This window comes from Eubalaena glacialis, chromosome 9, assembly GCF_028564815.1.
Source record: "Eubalaena glacialis isolate mEubGla1 chromosome 9, mEubGla1.1.hap2.+ XY, whole genome shotgun sequence".
Lineage (NCBI taxonomy): Eukaryota > Metazoa > Chordata > Mammalia > Artiodactyla > Balaenidae > Eubalaena > Eubalaena glacialis.
The window spans coordinates 14,836,659-14,860,640 of record NC_083724.1 but is presented as its reverse complement, the minus strand read 5'-3'; the positions used below and the strand labels follow the sequence as shown (position 1 = coordinate 14,860,640).

The 23,982-nt window shown below is 41.0% G+C and overlaps 1 protein-coding gene across 1 annotated transcript in view; it reads right to left on the bottom strand.

Annotated features, from left to right (window-relative positions):
• MEGF9 (multiple EGF like domains 9) overlaps positions 1-22,547 on the bottom strand; it is an 85,279-nt gene extending 62,732 nt beyond the window's left edge. The window contains exon 1 of the mRNA XM_061200018.1: positions 21,813-22,547. Within this exon, the coding sequence (XP_061056001.1) occupies positions 21,813-22,407 (595 nt within the window). The 5' untranslated portion in view covers positions 22,408-22,547. The remainder of the gene's footprint in view (positions 1-21,812) is intronic.
• Between the last annotated feature and the right edge of the window lie 1,435 nt (positions 22,548-23,982).

Here is a 23,982-nt window from a genome sequence, read left to right as displayed (position 1 = left end):
GGTCTAATACAGAGAAAAACAAAGTAGCAATATAGTGTGATAAGTACTAAAATGGAAATACGCCACAATGTTATGGGAAAACATGGTACGTGTCTGCACAGGGAGAAACACCTAATTAAGACTTTCCAGAGGAAGAAATCTAGACTGGGACATAAAGAATGAGGAGGTTTAGCCATGCTAAGAGTAGAGAGGAAGAATATCCCAAACGCCAACGTTTGTGTAATGACCTGGAAGTAAAACAGGGCACAGAGAACTGAGAAAAGTTCATTATAGCTCTGACATAGAATAGGAGGCAGGAGTGGTGACAGGTTAAGGGCTTTCTTAAGGGCAACTGGGTAGCCATGGAAGAGATTTATACAAAAGAGCATAACATTATCATACCTTCATTTTAGAAATATAACTGACTGCATGCAAAGAATGGATTGGGAAAGAATGAAGGCAAAGAGACCTTTCAGCAGCCTGCTAAAATGAAATAATCCAGTTGAGAGACAAAGATAGCCAGAAAAGTAAATGCCAAGAGCATATGCACGCTATTATAATCAGAGAAAATTTATCGTTACCTGGGCCAGATGGTATGCTCATGTCCTAAAAACCTGCTTTTCTATTGTTGCAAAAACAAATCATACGTGCCAATGAATTATCAATGTCTCTTACCCAGAAGACAGGAAAATTGCATTAAATCAAAGACCCTAATAAAACAGGGCTATGAAAATGTTATCAGAGTTGTGCTTGATAACAACCTTAAAGTCATTATGCTCTTCCCTAAGAGAGCGCGTTCATTGCACATCATGTCAATATCTGATAACAATTTTCATCCTCTGCCTTCCCAAAACAATTTTTCCACCTATTTTAACAGCTTCTGAGACCTTGAGATTCACGCCTGACTGTATAAGAGACAAGCACAGCTTTTCAGCTGAATAAACAAAGACAGACAATGAGGGCAATGTGGCAAACAAATCTGCCCACTCAGATATTTTCCAAAGTAGGAGTTCATGCTGGGCTCCCTCAGCTGGAAAGCCCAGGGGAATAAACATTCCAGATATATAACTGAACTAATATCAAAGACAAATTTCAGCAGCACTATCATTTCTGTTAATTGTTGACTCGACAGTATATAAAACTTTGGGGAAATTATGAGGTCCAAGGGCTTAAAAATTAAAGAACAGAAATAAAAAAGGTTGGTATACTGGGGTATTTTGTAATCAAAATTGGCACCACTCAAAATGGAAGTTATTTTTACGTTAGGGTATACTCTAAAAGACTAATGTTTTATATCACCTATACAGCAGATGTAAAATGTTTGACTTGAGTGTTGCAATGTTTGAGGCAGCTTCACTATCCTTTTTTGTCATTCAAAATGAGCAGTACATTCCTAACCAGGTCTGCTCAGACACCCAGGGTGCTAGTGAATGGTAGCACACACTCTTCAGTGACCAAGCAACCAATATCCTCGAATTTGAAAAGAACTTTTTATAATGAAATGTTCTACTATCAATAGACCATTTGCTTGAGTTGTTTTCATAGTTGCAACTGATCCTCTGCTGGAGACCAAAATTTTCCCTGTATTAGCCCTAAAGTCACTCCACCAGCTAAAAATTAGGATAGGACAGAGGAGGGAGAAAGTACTTTAAAATTCTAAGACAACAAAAGATAAAAGAAATTAGGTGATCAAAGGGAAGAATGTCCTTGTTATAAAAATAATGTGGGCCACAGACATTTAAAAAGAAATATAAATAGTAAGTTTCTTGAACTCAAATATTTATGGAATGAGCATGGTTCAAATGACAAATTTCAGCACAAGTTGTTTGCAGGTTATATGACCATTGACAAACCATTTCTTTGAGTCAGTTTACTCACACGTAAAAACTAGATAATAATCTGCACCCAGTTCTACCTAAACAATTCAAGGAGTCCTCATATTGCTAGTTTTCATCCTTAGTTGGGTTATATGAGGTATTTAGCAATGTCAGAAATGATAACAAAAAGACTACCAATTTTCATTACTACTCCCCCAAACTGATCGATCAAGTCTCTAGATTTAGCTTTAAAAAATGGAAAGGGGAGGGACTTCCCTGGTGGTCCAGTGGGTAAGACTCTGTGTTCCCAATGCAGGGGGGCCCAGGTTCGATCCCTGGTCGGGGAAGTAGATCCGGCATGCCACAACGAAGATCCAGCGGGCCGAAACTAAGACCCAGTGGAGCCTAAGTAAATAAATAAAATTATTTTTTAAATGTTAATAAAGAAAAAAAAAATAGAAAGGGGAATTCCCTGACGGTCCAGTGGTTGGCACTCAGTGCTTCCACTGCAGGGGGCACTGGTTCTAGCCCTGGTTGGGGAACCAAGATCCCACAAGCCATGTGGCATGGCCAAAAAAAAAAGGAAAGATTTTCCCCCTCATCATAAAGAAAGCATTTTGATGATATTAAGAAATTGTTCATTTTTTCCTTTAGATATGATAACAGTATTCTGGCTATTTAAGAAAAATAAGAGAAGACATATTTTAGAAACACATTCTGAAATATTCACAGACAAAATGATATGATGTCTAGGATTTATTTCAAAATAAAATAGGAGAGGGGTAAATGGATGGGGTACGGATGAGGCAGGATTGGCCTGAATGGTTGTCCAGATGGGTGATAGGTATGAGAGAAGTCAGTACACTGTTCTGTCAACTTTTGTTTATTTTCAAAATTTTCCATAATAAAGAAAAGTTTAGAGTATCTTTATGCTAGTTTCACAGGCATATTTTCATAGGTGTTTGTGATACCAAGGTCATTCACTGATACCCTGAACCAGAGGTCAGATTTCAAATATGCATGCTAGGCAAAAGCTCTTCACCAAGATTAATTTTAATAAGGTAGGTTGATTTAAATGCATTTTAACAAAATTTCCTGAATGTTTGGAAAAAGATGGGTTGCTATTCCAAAGACAATTTTAACAGCTAACATTTAGGTAATTCTTTCCTTATGCTTCCACTGTTTTAACATTATCTCATAACAGTACTCACAACTCTATGAAGTGGGCTGACAGACTTAGAGAGGGTAAATGATGGAACTGGGATTTGAATCCAGACAATATGACTTTAGAGCCTGCACTTTTAATCACCAATGACTGGATCTTTTGAGGCTCAACTGGTTTGCGTAGTGTTTGGAAGAGTTAAGAAAATATGGGAAGAAAACTACTTCAGGCTTGAAAATAATATACATGCATTATCTTGTCAGAGGAAGCTAAATATATGATGGGGGGTAAGAAACACTCTGGAGCTGGGTAGATGGAATATTGAATTGTAGCTATCTACCATTCATTATTACATAAATACCTCTCTTAGTAGAGCTTTAAAATTCTCACCATAATAACAACAAAAAGGTAATTATGTGGGCTTCCCTGGTGGCGCAGTGGTTGAGAATCTGCCTGCTAATGCAGGGGACACGGGTTCGAGCCCTGGTCTGGGAAGATACCACATGCCGCGGAGCAACTGGGCCCGTGAGCCACAACTGCTGAGCCTGCGCGTCTGGAGCCTGTGCCCCGCAACGGGAGGGGCCGCGACAGTGAGAGGGCCGCAATAGTGAGAGGCCCGCGCACCGCGATGAAGAGTGGTCCCTGCACCACGATGAAGAGTGGCCCCCGCTTGCCGCAACTAGAGAAAGCCCTCGCACGAAACGAAGACCCAACACAGCTAAAAAAATAAAATAAATAAATAAATAAATAATGTAGCTATTAAAAAAAAAAAAAAAAGGTAATTATGTGAGGTGAAGGATATGTTAACTCACCTTATCCTGGTAAACATTTTGCAATATAAATGTGCACTGAATCATCACATTCTGGCCTTAAACTTAGACAACGTTATACATTAATCATGTCTTAATAAAGCTAGAAAAAAATCTCTCTCTTATCCTGGATTTCCTCATCCATACTTTGAAGGTTTGAGAAAGCAATAAGGATAGAAAGTGAAAATGTAAGTAAAGGAATCTAATACATAAGTATCCTAAAGCATTTGTATACAAGTCTATCCCTCCACCAGATTGTAAACACCTAAGTCATTCACCATTTTATCCTCAGCTCCACAGTGCCCGTCACACAGGAAGTACTTGGGTTTGTTCAGTCTTACACCAGATCCATTAAGAGGTCCAGCATCAATTACTGACTTTATTTGTCAAGTCTCTAATTTCAGTCATCTAGGTCTGTGTGTTATACCAACAAGCAAAATAGGTTTCAAATGTTTGCTTAATAAGAGAGAATAGAAAACTAGTTCATGTCCCCTCCTATTATTACATTATCTTAGCATTTAAACCCTTTAATCCAAAATTAATGATGGGAAAGACTTAGAGGGGCAGTCAGTGGCCTCTAATTATCTTTGCTGGGGATCACTTTTAGGAGTACCCTGCAGTTTCCATACTGATCTAAAACTCAAACCTTACACCATATCACTTCAGGGCTTCTAGCTCTTCGCTGCTTTTAGAATAAATTTCTGAGCGTGACACATAAAGCACTTCATAATTTGACACGTGCCAGCTGTTCCAGCCTCAACTCTCACCATTTCCCATTCCACACTCACATATGCTCGCCTTTCCTACTGGAGCCACCCAAGACTTCAGTTCCCTGAACAGGCCGTGCATGTGCTTTCTTACCTCCATACTTTTCATGTGCAGTTCCCTTTTCCTGGAGTGTCCTCCCCCTCCTCCGCTTGGCTAATTCCTATTTGTTCTTAAGACTCAGCTCAGAGAAAACTTCCTCCAGAAAGGACATCATCTTTCAGCCCCCGCCCCCGCAAAAGTCTGGGTGAGGAGTCCTCTCTTTGCTCCTGTAGTACATGCATACCACTATGGTGGAACTTATCCATCTGTAGTCTGACCTTCTGTATCCTCCACTATGCTCTCAAGGACAGAAAACACATCTCATTTGTCTCTCTTGCATCTATCCAGTCCAGCAGTAGGTGCATAGCAAGTGATTAACGACGATCAGATAGATGAATAAAAGAACCTTATTTTGTTAACATAGAAAGCCCAATGTAAACTTATTGACAAAAGCATACCCTTTGGGCTTCCCTGGTGGCGCAGTGGTTAAGAATCCGCCTGCTAATGCAGGGGACACGGGTTCGAGCCCTGGTCCGGGAAGATCCCACATGCCTCGGAGCAACTAAGCCCGTGTGCCACAACTACTGAGCCTGCGCTCTGGAGCCCGCAAGCCACAACTACTGAAGCCCGCGCGCCTAGAGCCCGTGCTCCGCAACAAGAGAAGCCACAGCAATGAGAAGCCCGCGCACCGCAATGAGGAGTAGCCCCTGCTCACGGCAACTAGAGCAAGCCCGTGCCCAGCAACAAAGACCCAGCTCAGCCAAAAATAAATTAATTAATTAATTTTTTAAAAAAGCATACCCTTTTCCCTATTACTTAAATAAAAGTGAATGCAAAGTCTTAAGCTGAACCATCTAGTGAAACACAGGTGAAGGCCAGTTTTAGCATGGTGAGACCCCCCCCCCACGCCCCCAAAAAAACCAAGTGAAAAAGGATCTGAAATCTTGTCTGATTAACAGTGAAAGGAAAGAAGGAAGGAAGGAAGGGAGGGAGGGGAAAGGAGGAAGAAAGAGAGAGAGAGAGAAAGAAAGAAAGAGAGAAAGAGAGGGAGGGAGGGAGGAAGGAAGGAGGAAGGAAAAAAAGAAAGGGGGAGAGAGAGAGAGGGAGGGAAGGAGGGAAGAAAGGAACCAAAGAAAAGAAAGAGGAAGATACCATTGCAGATTGGTTAAGCAATAAGGAAGTACAAAGTAACAGCTTGTGACACTTGTGGCTTTATTCCCTGAAGACTACTTAATCACTGATTTTCTAAATGAGTGATCTATTATATGAGATTATCAACCAAAAGAAATATAGCAAAGAGAAATGCTTACTTTCTGATAAACTGTTAAAACGACTGTTGTTAACAAGAAAGATCATATGCTAAGAAAAAGAATTCTCTCAAACTAAGTTTAGGTAAACTTTTTTTTTTTTTGCAACAAATGTCTGGAGTCCATTTCTAATTTCTCAATAGAAGTTTAATGCACAAGTTAAACAATGATTAATGCACAGAAAAGTACTTTACTAGGCTGCAAAGCTTTTGTAGCAACTCAATATCATTATTTGTTACTGTCTCTATTTCTGACAATCTTGTGTTTCACCTGTTGCACCAGCTGAAATGGCCCTCAGTTGGGCGTATTCTATTTGTCCTTAAACGCCACCCTGGCTAATGTATAAAATTACTCATCTGACTCATAACACTACGTCTTCTTTTCTGGCAACAATCCACTGTATAGATCAATTAAGCTAACAAAAAAATGAAAGTGAAATTAAAATGAACAGTCATAGTAGTATGTGAGGATATGCTTTGGTCTTTCAAATAAAATACATACTTTCTACTACAAAAAGAATCAAGAAGAACACCAAAGAGGGCAGTACACAGACCTACGGTATGGACAGAAAAACAATGACTACAAGTCAGGAAAGAGAGTGAAGGTGGCAGGGGAAAAAAGAGGCATTAAAACTAACAGGAGTTACGGGGACTTCCCTGGTGGTCCAGTGGTTAGGACTCTATGCTTCCACTGCAGGGGGCACAGGTTCGACCCCTGGTTGGGGAACTAAGATCCTGCATGCCAGGCGGTGCGGCCAATAAACAATCAAACAAACAAACAAACAAACAAAACAAAAAAACTAACAGGGGTTAGAAGGATATAATAGAGCACAATCTACTTTTAGCATACTATTTTGCCATGACAGAAAGCGCTTCCAAGAAGGAGAGATCTTGGTTTGAATTCCAGCTAACTAGTATTTCCAAGCTCTGTGACTATTGAGCAAACAACTTAACCTCATCTCAAACTCAGGTTCTTTGTAAAATGGGGTGATACTACTAATTCAGAATGGAAAGGATTAGCAGTAGTGAAGAATTAAAAAGATTGTGAGTAGCATTCCAATAAGTAAATGGGTATTCAAAATATAAAAATGAAAAGAACAGCTAATATTTAGAAGGCCTACTTATGCCAGGCAGTCTAAGTACTTCACATATGTTATCATTTAATCCTTGTAATAACCCTGTGAGGTAGATGCTATTATTATGCCCATTTTACAGATGAGGAAATTGAGACACATCCCAAGGTCACACAATAAGTAAGTGGTAGAAAAATTTTTCAAACCTGGCTCCAGAGCTGATAGTTACCACATAACAATAATTCTTCAGTTCGTTTTAACAAAAGTTCTCTTTCAGCTTGACATAATTATGCTTGTGTCCCTCCAAAAAGCTAACCTCTAAAAGCTACAGAACTCTGGTCTACATATAGTACATCTCTGCTACTCCACTACCCTTGTATAAATCATTCCACAATTATGGGTCTTCATTTCTTCAAAATGAAATGCTATCACCCTAGGTTATTAAACTTTTTAAAACAGCATACAAGACAGTTTGCCTAAAAGCCTTTTCTTCCCAGAATAGACTGCATCTATCAAGACATAGTTGGTTATACAAAAGGAGACAAAAAAGATTTCATGTCAAGCAGCTATTGTACTTGAGGCCATTTTTGTGGCTAGTGACTATGGTGGTAGGTCTGGGAAAGAATTCCAAACTGCCCTTTTCTGGTTATGCTTCTGGATAGGAGGAAGAGGTAACTAGAGATGAACAAGGCAGTTTCTGGCTTCATATTGTATGTGGTCTAGTTGGAAATTATGATATAGTTCTTTGAATCTGCCATTCACATTCAAAGGTTTTTCTGACAGCATCATTCCCAGAAATAAAGAATGTACTATTTAGGAGTATTCATTTATTCTATAAACACTTACTGAGGTCCCAGCACATGTTAGTAATTAATCTAGGTGCTGGGGAGACAGTGGTTTAAAAAAAAAAAAAAAAAAACAGAAAGAGAGACAAATACAAACATCCCTGCCCTTGTGGAACTTACATTCTAGTGGTGGTGAGCAGGGAGGATTTATGCCTCAATTCAGTTCAACTTTTTATTGAGTACTTACTATGTGCCGAATGCTGAACTCTATCCTAGGTAGGTAGATGTTAGACAGTACAAACATCAATAAGACATAGCCTATGAGCTACTTGAGAATAGGTTATAGAGAAGTCAGTTACATTAACAAGTAATACTTAAAACAAGAATCCTTAAAAAGCAAGTAATCAAAAAATATGTACAGTAATATTAGAATGTATAAGGTAAAACAGTATGGGAGGCTGCATGGATGATGTTTCTCAAGGACAAATAAGTTTCTCAGGTAAAAGAAAGGGATATGGTAGACATCTGTCATTCTTTCTGGCATCCTGCTAATTCCTTCGTATTCTGGGAAATTCTCCATCTTTTAAGGCTTGCTATCCCACCACAAAGGTTCACAATGCCAGATTATTGTTTTCCCTGCCTCCCCTACATCCAGGGCATAAGCAAGTGATTGAGGCCCCAGTAAGCACAAGCACCCTCACCTGGCTTGTAATTAGAAACTAATGATTCTAAGGAATGAGCATGAGGCCCTTTTCTGGTGGCAGAGGGGGTGATGGCTGCAGTATGACAAGTGGCAGTAGTACTTGCTATTGCATCCAGTACCCAGTGTTAGGAATGTCGATGGTGCAAAACTAGAGCATCTAATGCTCAGTGGTGATGGCAGTGGCATATTCAGTGCACCTCTCTGTGTATGACTGGGCCTTATCTCTAGCTCCATGTCCTGAACTCGGTTCCCCTGGAGATTCTGTGAACCCTTTAACAATCTTTTAGTAAAGTCCATTTCTGATTAAATCAACAAGCATTCATTTCTGTTTTAAGGCCTGTATTAAAACTGAAGAGAAGGGCATTCCAGGCTGAGGGAAGAGCAGAAGCAAAGTAAACGAGAGGCCAGTTAGCTTAGTGATTAAGAGAGGAGCCTCTCAGACTAGATAGATCTAAATTTGAATCAAGGTTCTACATTTTACTAGCTGTGAGACCTAATTCAATGTATTTAAACTCTCAAAGCCTCAACTACTGCTTAGTAAAATGGAGATAATAATACATACTTATTATAGGTTCTTTTGAGAATTAAACAAGGTGATAATTCATTTAAAGCTCTTAGTATCTCACACAGAGTAAAACCTCCACAGATAATTGTTTTATTAGTAATATTGATGATGTAATAACCATGATATTTGGGGGTAAATAAAAACAATCTGATTCTGTTGGCGTTTAAAGCACAAGGAGAGGGGTGGTAGGAAATGAGGACAGAGACAGATTACAGAGAAGTTTTAAATCACATTGGGAAACTTGAGCATTACGCGCTGGGGTCACTCATGGTGAACACATAGGAGAATTATCTTAAAGTATAAATATTGTATTAAATTATTAACTAGGAGACTGATGTGACCAGGTTTTGCGCTGTATGTGTATTCTCCACAGCTATAGTTATATAGTTCTACTTGACCATAGTACTTGTGCACTTGCAGGATGTAATAATATATTATACATTGTTACTGTTGAGTCCTGATGCCATACAAACTGAAGCTATTTGATTCTAAATCAAATCCTCCAACATTGTGTATATCCTCTGTCAATATGTTTGCAACTGGATCAGAAGAGGTTGGTTCTATACTTGAAATAATAGCTTCTCCTTGTCTGATCTGAGAGACAACTAGCCCTTCAGTGAGGAGGGAAGTTTATAAAATGGGGAGGGGAATGCATCCTCGGGTGACTGGCAGAAGTATGAATCACATTTGCAAGTCTGAGATTCTTCTGTGACTTCTGTATAATCAAATATCACCTGCCACTTTTTACAACATGTTGTTTTGCACCAGCATCTTCATCTAGAGTCCATATTAAGTTAAAGATGAAAGGTTTTATTGTCAAGTCAAGAACAATCAATACTATCATTTTGCAGTGTGTGGTATTTCTTGCCAAATGCTAATAAGCATCACATTGTCTCTGTTAGCCCCGATCCTTCTAGCGCTGAGTAGACAATCTCATAGTTACTGTTCAGTTCTGCTTTACATTTACATGTAGTCTACCTGCTTACCCTCATCTAATTTCTACCATTATCTCCTCTCCCTACCTCCACTCCACACCCATATCTACCTCTGAGAAACACTCTTTGATCTAATTTTGATTTTCACAGCAGCTACTGAAATCAAACCTGAGTCAAAACTGTGTAATTCAGAACAAGCGCTGAGAAGGACAATGTATGGGCTTGCTGGTGGAGGCTCTGGGAGGCTAGGGAAGGCAACAAAAATGGAACCCAAAATGTGCTCTGTAACCACTGAATGCTTCATTTCATTTTCTGCTACTCCCATCTGCTTTGGCAATGCAGCACAGTTTAGTCAAAAGAAAAAAAAAAAGCAAAACACAGACTTTTAAGTCAGCCAGAGCTGGGTTTGAATTCCAGGTCAACACTCAAGAACCCTATTAGGTGGGTACTATTATACTCATGTTACAGAAAACAGTATAGAAGCCCAGGGAGATTATGTGACTTGCCCTGTGTCTGTGCATGTAACAGGTCTCATTTTATAGTTAGAGAAACTAAGTCACAGAGCCGTTAAAAAAATAAATGTGCTACGGAACTTACAAAGTGAATGAAAAGAAAGACTGGAATTTATTTCTTCTGACTGCTATTCCACTGATTAGCTGGACCATTCAGCCCTGCCTTTGTGGACAAGTTGAAGCAACAAACTAACTTAAAAACTAAAACCAGTTGAACAGGATAGGTTTGTAGGCAATACACCAACAATTCAGTATAATAATAAATACCCAACAGCTAGCTTGCTTTGTGGTTTTGGTACACTTTATAACCATTCATTAACCCACACAACATCAAGGGATGGTGGGGCTACCTTGTTAAAGCAGTTCATACAGAACAGGTAATCAAAACACGCTGTAGAGTTATAAGGAATATGAAGTCAAATGAGAAATCTACAGCAAAAAAAGCCCAATGCCTTCCTCTAATCAAGCCTCAATACAGATATAAAACAGGATAAATACGTTGGAATACGAAGCATTCCATCTTTTCCCTCATTATTACCGTTAACCCTTCCCAAACTGCCATTTCATCCCTCTAAACAGCAGATAGGACTGAAGAGAACCTAAAAGCTACTCGGTTCATGCAATTTCCTTCAGAGGAGACAACTATCCCTAGAATATGTTTAAAGGAATTTCACTTTTAAAGACCATTCTAAAATTAAAAGGAACTAGAGAATATGATGTTCTCCTTACAATTAACAGTGTTACTCCTAACCTCTTCTTTTTGCTCAATACATCAAATAAAAACTATAGATTTTAAAAAATAAACAATAAAAATCTAATAAGATCCCTGGTAATATGCCAGTTTCTAGGAAGCATGCAAGACTGAAACAAAAGTTTCCAAAATCAGTTATCTAAAGAGTGTAAAATTTACTAAATAAAGGTTATTTAACATTCTCCAGCCAGGTTGAAAACATTCCTACCCCTTATCATTTTCCCTGTGACTAGGCAGAATACATTCCTTTTTCCAACTGAATATATTTCCCCTTCCCTCAGAGCTTAGCTGTCTCCCTGGCAAGGATATCATATAGAACAGCTGTTGTATTACCAGTATAAAAGCAATCCCATCTGATCTAATGGCAAAACATATGGATAGACTGAAACCAAACTTTTGGGAGCTCTGTATCTTTAAAGGAAGAGATAACCAAAGACCATCTATTGGTAAAGGCTGTGAACAATGTCATGAATTCAAATTCTGCACAATTTAAGCAAGATCTATTTCAAAAGCTACTTTAATTAACTTTTAAGTTCATGCTTTAAATTCCCTAGACAGAATGAAATGGATAAAGAATCAGCTCTGTTTTCAGCCTCTGCTAAGATCTCAGTTAAACCTTCCCTAAAGGTACCAAATCTTAGATGTGTCTTCACTACCCTGATTTGTCAGGTGTCAGGAACAGTTTCCTTTCTTGGGTATTGTCTTCAGCAATCTCCTTTCTTCAGAACCACAACTCACTGAGACTAAGCAAATCTCTCTGATGCAGATCAAAACTGGTGAGTCAATCACAGAAATTAGAAAGTGGTCCAGGGTAATATCGCCTGAGTTGATCTCATATAAGTGGAGGCTTATCAAGCTTATCATAACTTTTTATTCATTTTTTCATGTTATTCATTTATATTTATGATTGTAAAATTAAAATTGGATACATTCATTGAAAAAAAAAACTTGGAAAATCCAAAGAAACACAGAGAAGGAAATTAAAAAGACCCATAATCCCATTACTTAGCTTTAGCCACTTAATATTTTGGTGTATTTCTCTCCTTCTATGTATACTGCTACTTAACATAATGTAAGCATTTTAATAGATGCATAATAGTTCAGAGATTACCGTAATTTCTTTATTATAGAATTTTAGAGTAGAAAAATTCCTATTTCAAATATCTCTACTGAAAAAAACAAACCCAATATATAAACCAGATGAGAGTGGAGCTGATTAAAGTGTGGGCGGTGATGCGGGGGTGTGAGGTGAGGGTGGGGGTGGAGGGCCCGGAAGTAGACCCACTTGGCCTCCTGAGTCCCTATACTGGCTCCCAAACACATCTAAGGAACCCTGGCTTCCCAAATAATACAGTTTAGAAACAACAAATCTAGCCTCTCTCATTTTATAGATGAAATTACTTGCCCAAGATTACAGAACCAGTAAGAGAACTGTGAAAGACTTTAGGGTCCCATGTCTTACATACAAGGGCTCTGTTTTCCAACTTTAGCTACTTTCTCTACAAAAGGCATCAGATTTACATCTGTATATTGCTGTTCTTCCTTTAAGAAAAATAGAAGGGACAAAGTTATGTAACAAAAAATGAATAATTAATGTAATTTGCTAGATCTCAAAGAACTCCACTTGCCTAAGTAGGTTCTCATACTATTCCTATGAGTAATGGAGAAAAGGAGAAAAGTTTGTTTCTAAACTAAGGAAAAGGCCATGAGATTACATTATTTTCCTCAAGAATACACTACACATCTAGTGTAGCTACAAACCACTCCTTCTTCTTCACTCATTCAATCCTTAAATTTTTATTCAGAATCTATTTTGGGCTGGACGCTGGGGATACAATTGTGAACAGAACAAACAGAAGTCCCTGCCCTCATGGACTTCATAAGCCTGACAGTTTGAGCAAGCTGCTTTCTCTTTCTGAACCTCAGTATTTGCCACCCATAAAGTAAGGATAATAATATTTAACTACTGCTTTGTCTAAGAATTAAATAACATGATGTAAGTAAAAAAAAAAAATCCTGGTAGGTAACTAGGCATATAATAGGTGCTCAGTTAACATTAATTACCTTTCCTCCCAGAGCGTTAAATATTAGATTGGTAATGAGAGGTGAGAGAGTACCAAGTTCCTTTGCTACTCACACTGATTTGAGGCAACAGAACAAGTATGTTAAAATAATTCCAAACAGATTCCTACACTAGGAAAGAAGTAAATAATATTTCCATCTGAAGAAATGAAATTTACATGAGTTCTCCCAATCAAGTTATGTAGTTTGCAGTGCTACCTCCATCACCATTTACTTTCAATTATTACTGGGCTCTTTCCATAACATTCAGCCCCATATAGTACTTAGGAAAAAAAATATAAAGTAAGTAATCCTCTTCCCAAAATGCTATTTTTCCATCCCGTAAATATGGGCAGCTAAACCAGTCAAAGATTTACATTCAACAAAATAAACTTAAAGGACAACAGTTTGGGACTTCCCTGGTGGCACAGTGGTTAAGAAGCCGCCTGCCAATGCGGGGGACACGGATTCGATCCCTGGCCGGGGAAGATCCCACATGCCGTGGAGCAACTAAGCCCATGCGCCACAACTACTAAGCCTGCGCTCTAGAACCCGTGAGCCACAACTACTGAGCCCACGTGCCACAACTACAGAAGCCCGCGGGCCTAGAGCCCATGCTCCGCAACAAGAGAAGCCACAGCAATGAGAAGCCTGCGCACAGCGAAGAGTAGCCCCCGCTGGCGGCAACTAGAGAAAGCCCACGTGCAGCAACGAAGACCCAATGCAGACAAAAAAATAAATAAATAAAATAAAGTAAAATAAAAAGGAAAAAAAAGACAACAGTTTGATTTCTTTTTTTTTCTTTTTATTTCTTTTTATATTTTTGGCCACACCATGCGGCTTGTGGGATCTTAGTTCCCCAAGACAACAGTTTGAAATACAAAATACCAAATGTGAAACCCACCAAAAACCTATAAAGTTTTCGTCTATATTCACCAACATAAGTACCAACAGAGGTCAGAATCTGAGGTTTTACTGACTCATACAATACCCAGAAATCTATAAAATATGGATGCCAAAGTCTCGGAGATTCTAAGAGCACCTTGTAAACCATAAAGCACTGCACACTTGTTAATTATTAGAAGCACTCTGTTCACTATTAACTTTAATTAGATTTCTACAGGGGAAATTCTGTCATTCAAAAGATCAAATATTTGCTTCTCAACCAAATTAAACCTTTTATGTTGCTATTTAGCCCAAATCCACCTATCTAACAAAAACTGCTCATATTATTCATAAATAGAAAAAGAAATTTGCTACTTATTCAAAGTACGGGATTTTTTTTTTTTTTGGAGGCAGATAACTTCTGTTATGACAGTTTTTTTTTTTCTGTATTGTTCCTCAGGAGAAGGAAAAAAAACAAAAAACAAAAACAAGAACTGGACAATAAAGAAGATCCAGAACAAAAAGAAAACCTTTTCTTTCATTTTTTTCTAAAAGAAAGAATTAATACCATATCCTGAATATTGTATAATCTATGACATTTTCTTATCAAGTGGGCTTAATAATCTAAATTAAATAGACTTTAAAAACAAATTCATAGGGAAAAAGTCAAAGTCACAAAGAAAGAAAGAGTTCAACCCTGTGCACCCTGTTACCAGGACGTCTTCAAGGACCTTTTGTTCCCCTGGAAAGACTTCTTGGAAGAATTAGGTTTTGAGGAGGCATTGAAGGAGGACAAATGGGAAATTGTTAAGTAGAGAGGATAATTTGGTTCCTTAAAGAACATGAAAGAATGGATGGGTTCAAGAATAAGAGACAGGAGTAAGAAGAACATACAGAGGAGCTTAAAGTGAAAAAAAATGAGCAAGAAGAACAGAAGATTTTATTTTAATGAAGAAAAAGTAATAGGGAAAGATTTTTCAGACAGTAATACTTATCTGTGGAACAGTGGCATTACTAGAGGGATTATTCTGACACACATTTATCACATGTACTTAAATAGATACAGTTAAAAAGAGTTGAGTAAACCTTTACTGTGATTCAAACATATATGTATCCAGACATAATCTTTATCTTTTTCATGACAATTTTTAAAATATCTCCCTTCAAAGTTACGAGTGCAGTTAGGGTAGTTGTTTCTAGTGAAAAACAGATAAACCAAAACTCATACTTGAAAAAAAGACTAAGTGGCGCTTCCCTGGTGGCGCAGTGGTTAAGAATCCGCCTGCCAATGCAGGGGACACGGGTTCAAGCCCCGGTCCAGGAAGATCCCACATGCCACGGAGCAACTAAGCCCATGCGCCACAACTACTGAGTCTGCGCTCTAGAGCCTGTGAGCCACAACTGCTGAGCCCGCGTGCTGCAACTGCCGAAGCCCCCGTGCCTAGAGCCCATGTTCCGCAACAAGGGAAGCCACTGCAGTGAGACGCCCGCGCACCGCAACGAAGAGTAGCCCCCGCTCGCCGCAACTAGAGAAAGCCCGCGCACAGAAACGAACACCCAATGCAGCCAAAAATAAATAAATAAAATTTTAAAAAATTTTAAAAAAAGACTAAGTGACCAAGAGAGATACCTATAACATAATCTCAACATTAGTATTAAAGATGTTTATATTATATCTAAAGAAAACAAACAAAAATAAAGATCAAGGCAAAAAGCATGAATTAAAGCTATTTTTAACTAAAAACATCATCTAACACTGTCTTTCAGCCAAACAGATCTTACATTTCTATTCTCTTCTGATCTATTAAGCGCCCTAGAGCAGTAATCTCTCTACCCATAATTTACCCATCAGTAAAAACAGCACCATGATACTTTTCTTCTATTCTTTTTATAAGGGTGCCAAGATGTCTGGAAGTTAATATATACATGCTTAGAAATGCTGAGATGAAAAGTAATGCTCACTTTAATTTTATGGATCTTTAAAAAAAATCAAGATAAAAAGACCTAGTGAGATTATTTCAATGTGTAAATTTTCAACTAGCCAGAAGGCTTCCTGGGGACATAATTCAGTAGATTTGAAACTAATGCTTTGGAGTTTAACTGTGCTGTTCCAGAAACTAATCAGACTAAGGAATTTCTGCAGAAAGCTAGGCACTCAGGCCAGGAATAAGATATAGTGAATTTGAGAAGTCCCTGGGCCTAGCCCTAAAAAGACTACAGACAATCCTCCCTATCACACACCATATTAGAACCTAATCAAAGGAAGAGTTAGAGCTATAATTGTACAACATTGTAAAACAGAAATTTTGAGGAGGTGACTGAATAGCACACAAGAGAATGAAGAGAGTAAATGCCAAAGAACAGGTGAAAAATTTTCAGACTAGTATCCAAGGGCAAATATTTTTAGCAAAATGGTTTCCTTCTCTTATCTTCTATATAACTATTTCTTTAAATGCCAATAATATGGATTCTGGAACCACAAAGGCTGGGTTTGAATCTAGGCTCCACCATAGCTGGGCTTCTCTGAGTCTCAGTTTCCTTATCTATAAAATTAAGATAGTAATAGTACCTAACTCGATTATACCTAACTGTTGTGAGGATTAAGTAAAGTAACATATGTAAGGCACTTAGAACAGTACATGTAGCATAGTAAGTACTATATGTGTTTGCAATTACTACTACAGCGGTCCACAATCCCTCAGACCTGATGTAAATACTAGAAGATCCAAAAAACCAAAACTTTTTCTGTTATTCATTTGGCAGCAAAACCTGACCTGAACAAATGCAAGGCTATTTATAGCTTTTATAAAAACCCACTCAGTGTGAATATACATGCATTTTGCTGCAAGTATCTTCATGTGTTTGATTACAGGATGCTGCCCTAGACTTCACTGGGGTGTATTTATTAACTTCCTAAAATCTGAAAAATTCTAAATTCTGAAACACACCCAGCCCCACAGGTTTTCGATAAAAGATTATGAACATACATTATCTTTGAAGCCTGAACAATTTCTATTTCCTTAAAATGAATGGTATCTTCTTAAATAACCATAAGCAAATGACACCCTGAACCTAGCTGTACAGAATTTTAGGATGAAGAAAACATTTCCCAGTACAGGTAGGAGGGCCCTGAATTCCCAGAATGCTCCTTTCAAATAAAATCCATTCACAATATTTTATTTACATGCCATAGTAGTCAGCGCTTTCAAACTCTAAATTCTAGGACTTGTTTGAAAAAAAGCCTATTCTCTTAACTTAGATCACAAATAAATGATTAAGGCTCATTTCAGGGGCATTCATGTGCCCTTAATCATGTGTACCAAATCATCACAGAACTTTACAGCTGGAAGAGACCCTTGAGAACTAATCTAAATCATTACTCCTTCCCTTCCAAACTGTTTTATCATCCATAAATGTACTCTCCCCTATGAGGTAAAAACAACCTGCCCTAACTTGTCCTTAGACTCTGTCTATAGGAACACCCTGTAGGTGAATGTGAATAAACTGGGTGGGGTACATTGACAGACTCGGGATCCAAAATGATGGGTTGAATCCAACACAATAAATCTTACATGCTTGGCAAATGTCTCAGTTTATACTTAAGGAAATAACAAGAGTTTCCAAGTCCAGAATGAAGAAAGACTCATCTACTACATGTTTAAAAAAAAAAAAAAAAAGACTTAACTATCTTAATGGACTCAATGAGTCAACTACATAATGTGGCTGCTAAAAAAGCTACTGTGATTAGGAACTAACTGCATCAACAGTAGTACAGCACCCAGAAAGAACAAGGTAACCGCCCTCTCTACTATGAGCTGGTTAGAGCACATCTGGAGCAATACGTTCAGCTCTGTGCTCAACACTCCAGGAGAGACACAGAAAAACTGAAAAAGTCCAGAAGAGGGGTAACCAGGATAGTAAGGGAATCTGAAACCATTTCACATAACAGTTGAGGGAGCTGAAGTTATTTAGTCCAGACTCAGAGGGAACATGATCGCTGTCTGCAGACCCCTGAAGAACTGTCATGGCCCAGAGGGAGCTGACTTGTTCTGTATGGCCCCAAAGGGCAGAGCCAGAACCAGCTGGTGTTAACCACAGTGAGAAATATTTCAGCTAAGTCCATGGAAGTGTTTCTTGCAATGTAGAGCCACGTTAGGACGCAGTGGCTTCTAAAGTCGTATCTAGCCCTGAAGGTCCGTAATTTTAAAAATCAAACATTTGTCATCTCTTCGGTCTCTTACTGTTGATAACTATTATCCTCTAGTATCACAGCTTCTGCCTTCACCCTTCTTAAAATGTCCTACCCAGCCAACCAATCAGTCAAATGTTTTGCCAGGTCTGTGGGAGGAAAATGCTTGCTTGCTGGGCAATTAGTTTCAGTTTGCAGATCAGTGTCCCTATAAACAAAAGACAGCCCTAATTGAGGGGCAGGCAAGAGCTCTGAGCTAGACCTCCTTGAAAGAAATTCTTATTAATTCAAAGAGCAGCTAGAAGACCCATCCAAACACGTAATATATTATCTATGGTGTTCGGTCCTTACAGGAACATTAAAATAAAACACCCTGTACCCATCTTCCCAAATGCCAGAGAATCCAACTTTGCCAACCTAACGAGGTCTCTCAAATTCAGTTAGAAGTTTTCCTTCTGTCAAAGAGATGCGTTTATTGTTTGAAGTAGACTAGAACCCATGCTCAGATAGAAGGCCATACTCGATTACATTACCGTAAAGCTAAAATTGCCCATCAGTAGGCCCACAGAGGCAGCTCAGCTTCTGAGAACTAGACACGGGCAATCCATAGTGAATTCACAGAAAACTACAAGCTATGAAAAATTTAAAACACAGGAGAGCTACAAATATTGGACATCCTTCTAAAACTTCTGTTGCTCAAAGACCACCATAGACATACATATATGGTAGTCCATGGAAGTTACTAAAAGCCTTGAACAGCTCAGATGGCAAATATTACTCAATCCAGCTTTACTTCTCTTGAAATTGATTTGGAGTCTACAAAACTCCAGCCAAAGTATTAGAGAATATAATATATACGTGATGGACTGAACAAGAACACATTCTTCCCTGTGCTTTTTAAAGTGAAGCCCAGAAGCAATCTAAGTGTCCATAAACAAGGGATTGGTTAAATAAGTTATGGTATACACTTACAACGAAAAATGCAACTGCTGAAAAGAATAAGGTAGACCTTAGGTACTGACGTGAAAAAAACAGTCCATGATACATAGTTAAGTGGATACAGCAAGTCGCAAAACTCTACGACTTGCTATAACCATATATAATTAATATATGTAACATATATAATATATAATTATTTCATTTTGAGTTTTTAAAACCTATTTTTAAGAACCCTGTGTTTGTGTTCATATATGCCTAGAAAAATGTCTGAGAAAAGATCAAACTGCTAACAGTAGTGACCTTTAGGAACTGACTGGACCTGGGAGGCAGTAAGGGAGTGACTTTCACTCTTTCCTTTGTAGACTTCTGGTTCTTTATAATTTTTGCAAGTAAAGGTTACCTTTGCGGACAAATGCTGTATGAGTCCCCCTGTATGAGGAACCTGGAGTAGGCAAATTCACTGAGACAGGAAGTAGAATGGTTGTTGCCAGGAATTAGGGCGATGGGGTTGGGAAGTTATTGTTTAATGAATACAGAGTTTAAGTTGGGGAAGATAAAAAAGTCCTGAAGATGGATGGTAGTGATGGCTGTACAATTTGAATGTACTTAATACCACTAAACTGTACACTTAAAAATGGTTAAAATGGCAAATTTTATGTTATGTATATTTTATCACAATGAAAAAGCAACTTAAAAAGGAAAAAGTTACCCTTGTGACTTAAAAATAACAATACAAAAATTATTAAGGTAAAATAACATCAATTACACAGACATACACTAACCATTCAAAATAAGCAATCTTCCTACATAAACACTATGGTGTGCTTCAAACTTCGGAAAATCTAATTCATCCTTTTCTACTATATTTTACTAAAACAAATAAAAATCACCACAAGTCTCTACTACGTTTCTCAAATGCTTTCTATCCCACAAAAAAAAAAAAAAGAAGAAGACCTAGTCATAAGGATAGCTAACACACACACCCACAGTGCTTATTTACTCTGCACGGGGAACGGTTGTTCTAAGCTTTATAAATGTACTAAATTATTTAATTTTCACAACAATCCTATGAGCTAAGTACTATTATTATCTTCATTTCTCAGATGAAAAGAGGTTAAGTGACCTGCCCAAGATTACACAGTTAATAAAGGGCAGAACTAGGATTCAAACCTAAGAATGGACTCCAGAGTCCATACTCTCAACCTCTATGCTTCCTGCCTCTCAGTAATATGTCAGTCTCTCTATAGGAAGGCCAAAAACGGTTACAGTCAAAATCCAGCTAGTTAGTACAGCCCTTGAAGCTGGAAGAAATACAAACTTGGCTTTTTATGGGTGAATAATCTGCATTCCTTCTTATGTCAATGCCAAGCTCCAATCCAAGATGTGACTGTATTAAGGCTCATAATCATGTGGGAAAACTCTCTACAAATTCAATTATAGTCCAAAATCCATACCTGACTCCACAGTAAATCACTGAGCCTAAGAATTAGGTCAGAGATCCATTAATATAAATACAGCTAGACAAAATGGTTTGGACAAATCAAACCCCAACTCAAAGCAAAGGAATTCAGAAACTCTTGACTAACATCTTGACAAGGTAGGTTTTATTTGTTTAGTTCCAGGCCCACTTTAGATCTCAAGGGGGAAAGAACAGAAGTTGTCTCTAACTTTGCTTGAAGACTTCAATCAACAGGAAGAAGAGCTTTATTTTCTACGGGGACTCAGACAGAAATTGGCTTTTATCAGCATCAGCAAAACTGAACATTCCCCTTAAGGGGGAAAAAACCCGGCATCCCTGCTTAAAATGTGTATTTGTCCAAACATATTGACCTTGTAATTGAGGAAGGGGAAAAAAAAAATGGTGCAAGGAAGGGATTTAACCTAATTTATAAATGTGCTCAACCTAGATACACACCTGCCCCAAATGACCTACTGAATCTATTTATTTGCAGGGAAAACATGGATTACAATGTTTTTTTTTTGGCCTCAAGTGGTCTGTACTACTGTTTGTAAACAAAATCCTCTCAATATCTTTTCCACCTGTCACATGCACATCTGCTATTTATATAAACAAAGAGAAATGAACAAGGAAAGTGGAGCTATAGGAGGAATCCCTTAGACTCAGTTTTTGACCAGTTGGTTTCAGGAGGTACTGGGCTGGCTTTCAAACTTCCCCAAATCACCCAGGCGGAGAGGCAAGGTGAGCGAACCGAACGCAAAAGTTTGCGCCCATTAGCCTGTCTGACAAAGGACAGAGAGCCCTGTTTGGAAGGAGGTGCGATGCCTTTCCACGCAGCAGCCGCCCCCCTCCCGAGGAAGCACAGCCCAAGGGGGGACAAAAGACTTTCCAGATTGGGGGCTGGGGGGCAGGCTAGCTGGAGCTTGGACCTGCCCTTGAGAGTCGAAATCTGGGGAACCTTTGGGGCAAGAAATGATCCATTCCAGCCAAGAGCCCAACGCTAGAGGCCGGGGCTGGGGAAAGGCACTGGCAGCCGCTGGGAGGGTCCGGCGGGCGAGGAAGCGCTGAGACTCACCTGGGGGAGGCGGCGAGGGGGCCTCGGTGGCAGGTGGGGTGGGCGGGACGCTGCTGCTGCTGCCGCCACCGGGGAGAATGGAGGTCGGGATCGGGGGAGTGGTGGGCGCCGGCACCGTGGTCGCTACTGGGGTGGTCGGCGCCGGGCCAGTGGTCGTCGAGATGGTGGTCGGCGCGGGTCTGGTCGTCGCCCGAGCGGTGGTCCGAGTACGTTCCACCGCAGGAGGTGTGATCGGCGAGGGGCCGAGCGGCACCCGAAAGGTGGTCGGAGCGGGTCCGGCCCTGGCCCGAGAAGGGGTGGTCGCCAGGGGCTGGGCTGAAGAGGACGCAGCCAGGGGTCGGTGGACGGTAGCGCGCGGGGGTCCGGTCCTCGGGGTCTGGGCCGTGGGAGCCATGGCCTTAGAGAAAGGGTGACTGGGCTCACCCCCGAGCCCCGGGCCCGGCGACGCGTTCACCTGCCCCGCGGCCCCGCCGCCACCGGTGACATTCCCCGCTGAGGTTGCTGAGGCGGCGGCGGCAGCGGCGGCGGCGCACAACAGGGCGAGGCCGCCCAGGCTCGGCAGGCTCCTCATGGCGCGCTCGGCTTCGCCATTCATTCATTCAGTCAGTCGGTCGGTCAGTCATCTTCTCCTCCCTGCACTCGGACCAGGGAAGCCGCCGCAGCCGCCACCGCCACCGGGCGCACCATCGCCACCTCCCTCTGACAGGCGGCCGGCCCCGCGGGCGGGCCCCAGCGCGGAGGGAGCGACCGGGCCGTGCGCGGACAGCCCGCCCTCCCCGATTGGCAGTCTGACCCGACCAATGGGAGGCCACGCTAACTCACGTGACCCACCCGCTTCCCGGCCTCTTTGTGGCCCCGCGGGCCAATCAGAGGACGTCAAGGGGAGGGGGCGGTGCTAAGTCGGGAGAAGGGTGGTGCGAGCACAGCACCAGCCGGTCCGGCTAGCGGCAGCCACGGCTTTGTCTGCCCAAGGAGCGGGGCGCGGGCCTCGGGCACCGGGCGCCACGGAGCAGACAAAGGACGCGCCCCGCGCGGCAGAAGCCGGGCCAAGTCGTCTGCTCCACTGGGCGGCGAGCGCGACCCGGAGCGGGGAGTCCGCTCTCGGGAGCTTCCCCGCCCTCTTGAACAATGGGGCGCCGGCGGCGCGCCCGGGCTCGGATGGAGACGGAGCTGGAACCCCAGCGATGGGTGAGGGCGGCTGCAGTGAGGATGTGGAGCCCAGCATTCCCTCTGCTGCCCGAGAGCACCTGGCCTCGGCCCTGCGAGGTCTGCGCTGCATTCCCATTTCAGAGATGGGGAAACTGAGGTCCTTGTTGAGGACCTCACCGAACCAAGACCCACGCCCTCATCAGACACCTGCAGTGGGCCAGGTGCTGTGCCTGGCAGGACGGGGATTCTAAGAGACCCGTCAGGAGCCGGAGGTGCAAGCTTCCTGCGTGGGGGAGACAGGCTCACATGCACACTTTATCCTAAAACCCCGGGGAGAGTGGGATCGGATGGGCTTGAACCTCAGCTCCAAGTTTCCTGCTGAGTGGTTTTGTGGCCTGAGCGCAGTGTTCTCACCTCTAAAAAGGGGTGGATAGAGAGCTAACACCCCCAACGCCCCCATCCCCCTCTTACAGAGCTGATGTGAGAATTAAGTAATGATTTGAAAGGGCTTAACGCAGTGCCTGGCCCACAGTAAACCCTCATTTATGCTTACTACACTCAGTGTACTGTGTTAGGACAAGACCCATGCCGCAGCCCTGCGTGTACCCAAAGCCGCCTGCCTCTTGGGGTGGGTCTGATAGCAGAGCTTGACCCTGGGTGACACTCAACCCTGTGTAAAGCTGGAATTCCGGTGCGCAGCCTCGCACCATCGCCCAGGATTCAGAGCTCGCTCAGGCGCTGCAGCCTCGGCTCAGCAGCTTCTAGTGGCAGCCGGGCAGGGCGCGTTTGTCATCTGACAGGGCTTAATCCCAGCCCCACCGCCAACCCATTCCTGGCCTCCCCTGCGTGATGCTCGCTTTGTGTATGGCTTTCCATTAGTCACTGGCCTCCAGCAAGAACGGGGCGATGAGATTTGCGTGCGAACCCGTGTATATGTGAATTAAAAATGCATTTCTTTACCTGCATGAGGAGTGGGTGGGGAGAGGATAGTTTTGTGCTTGTGTAATGAAAACATAAACAT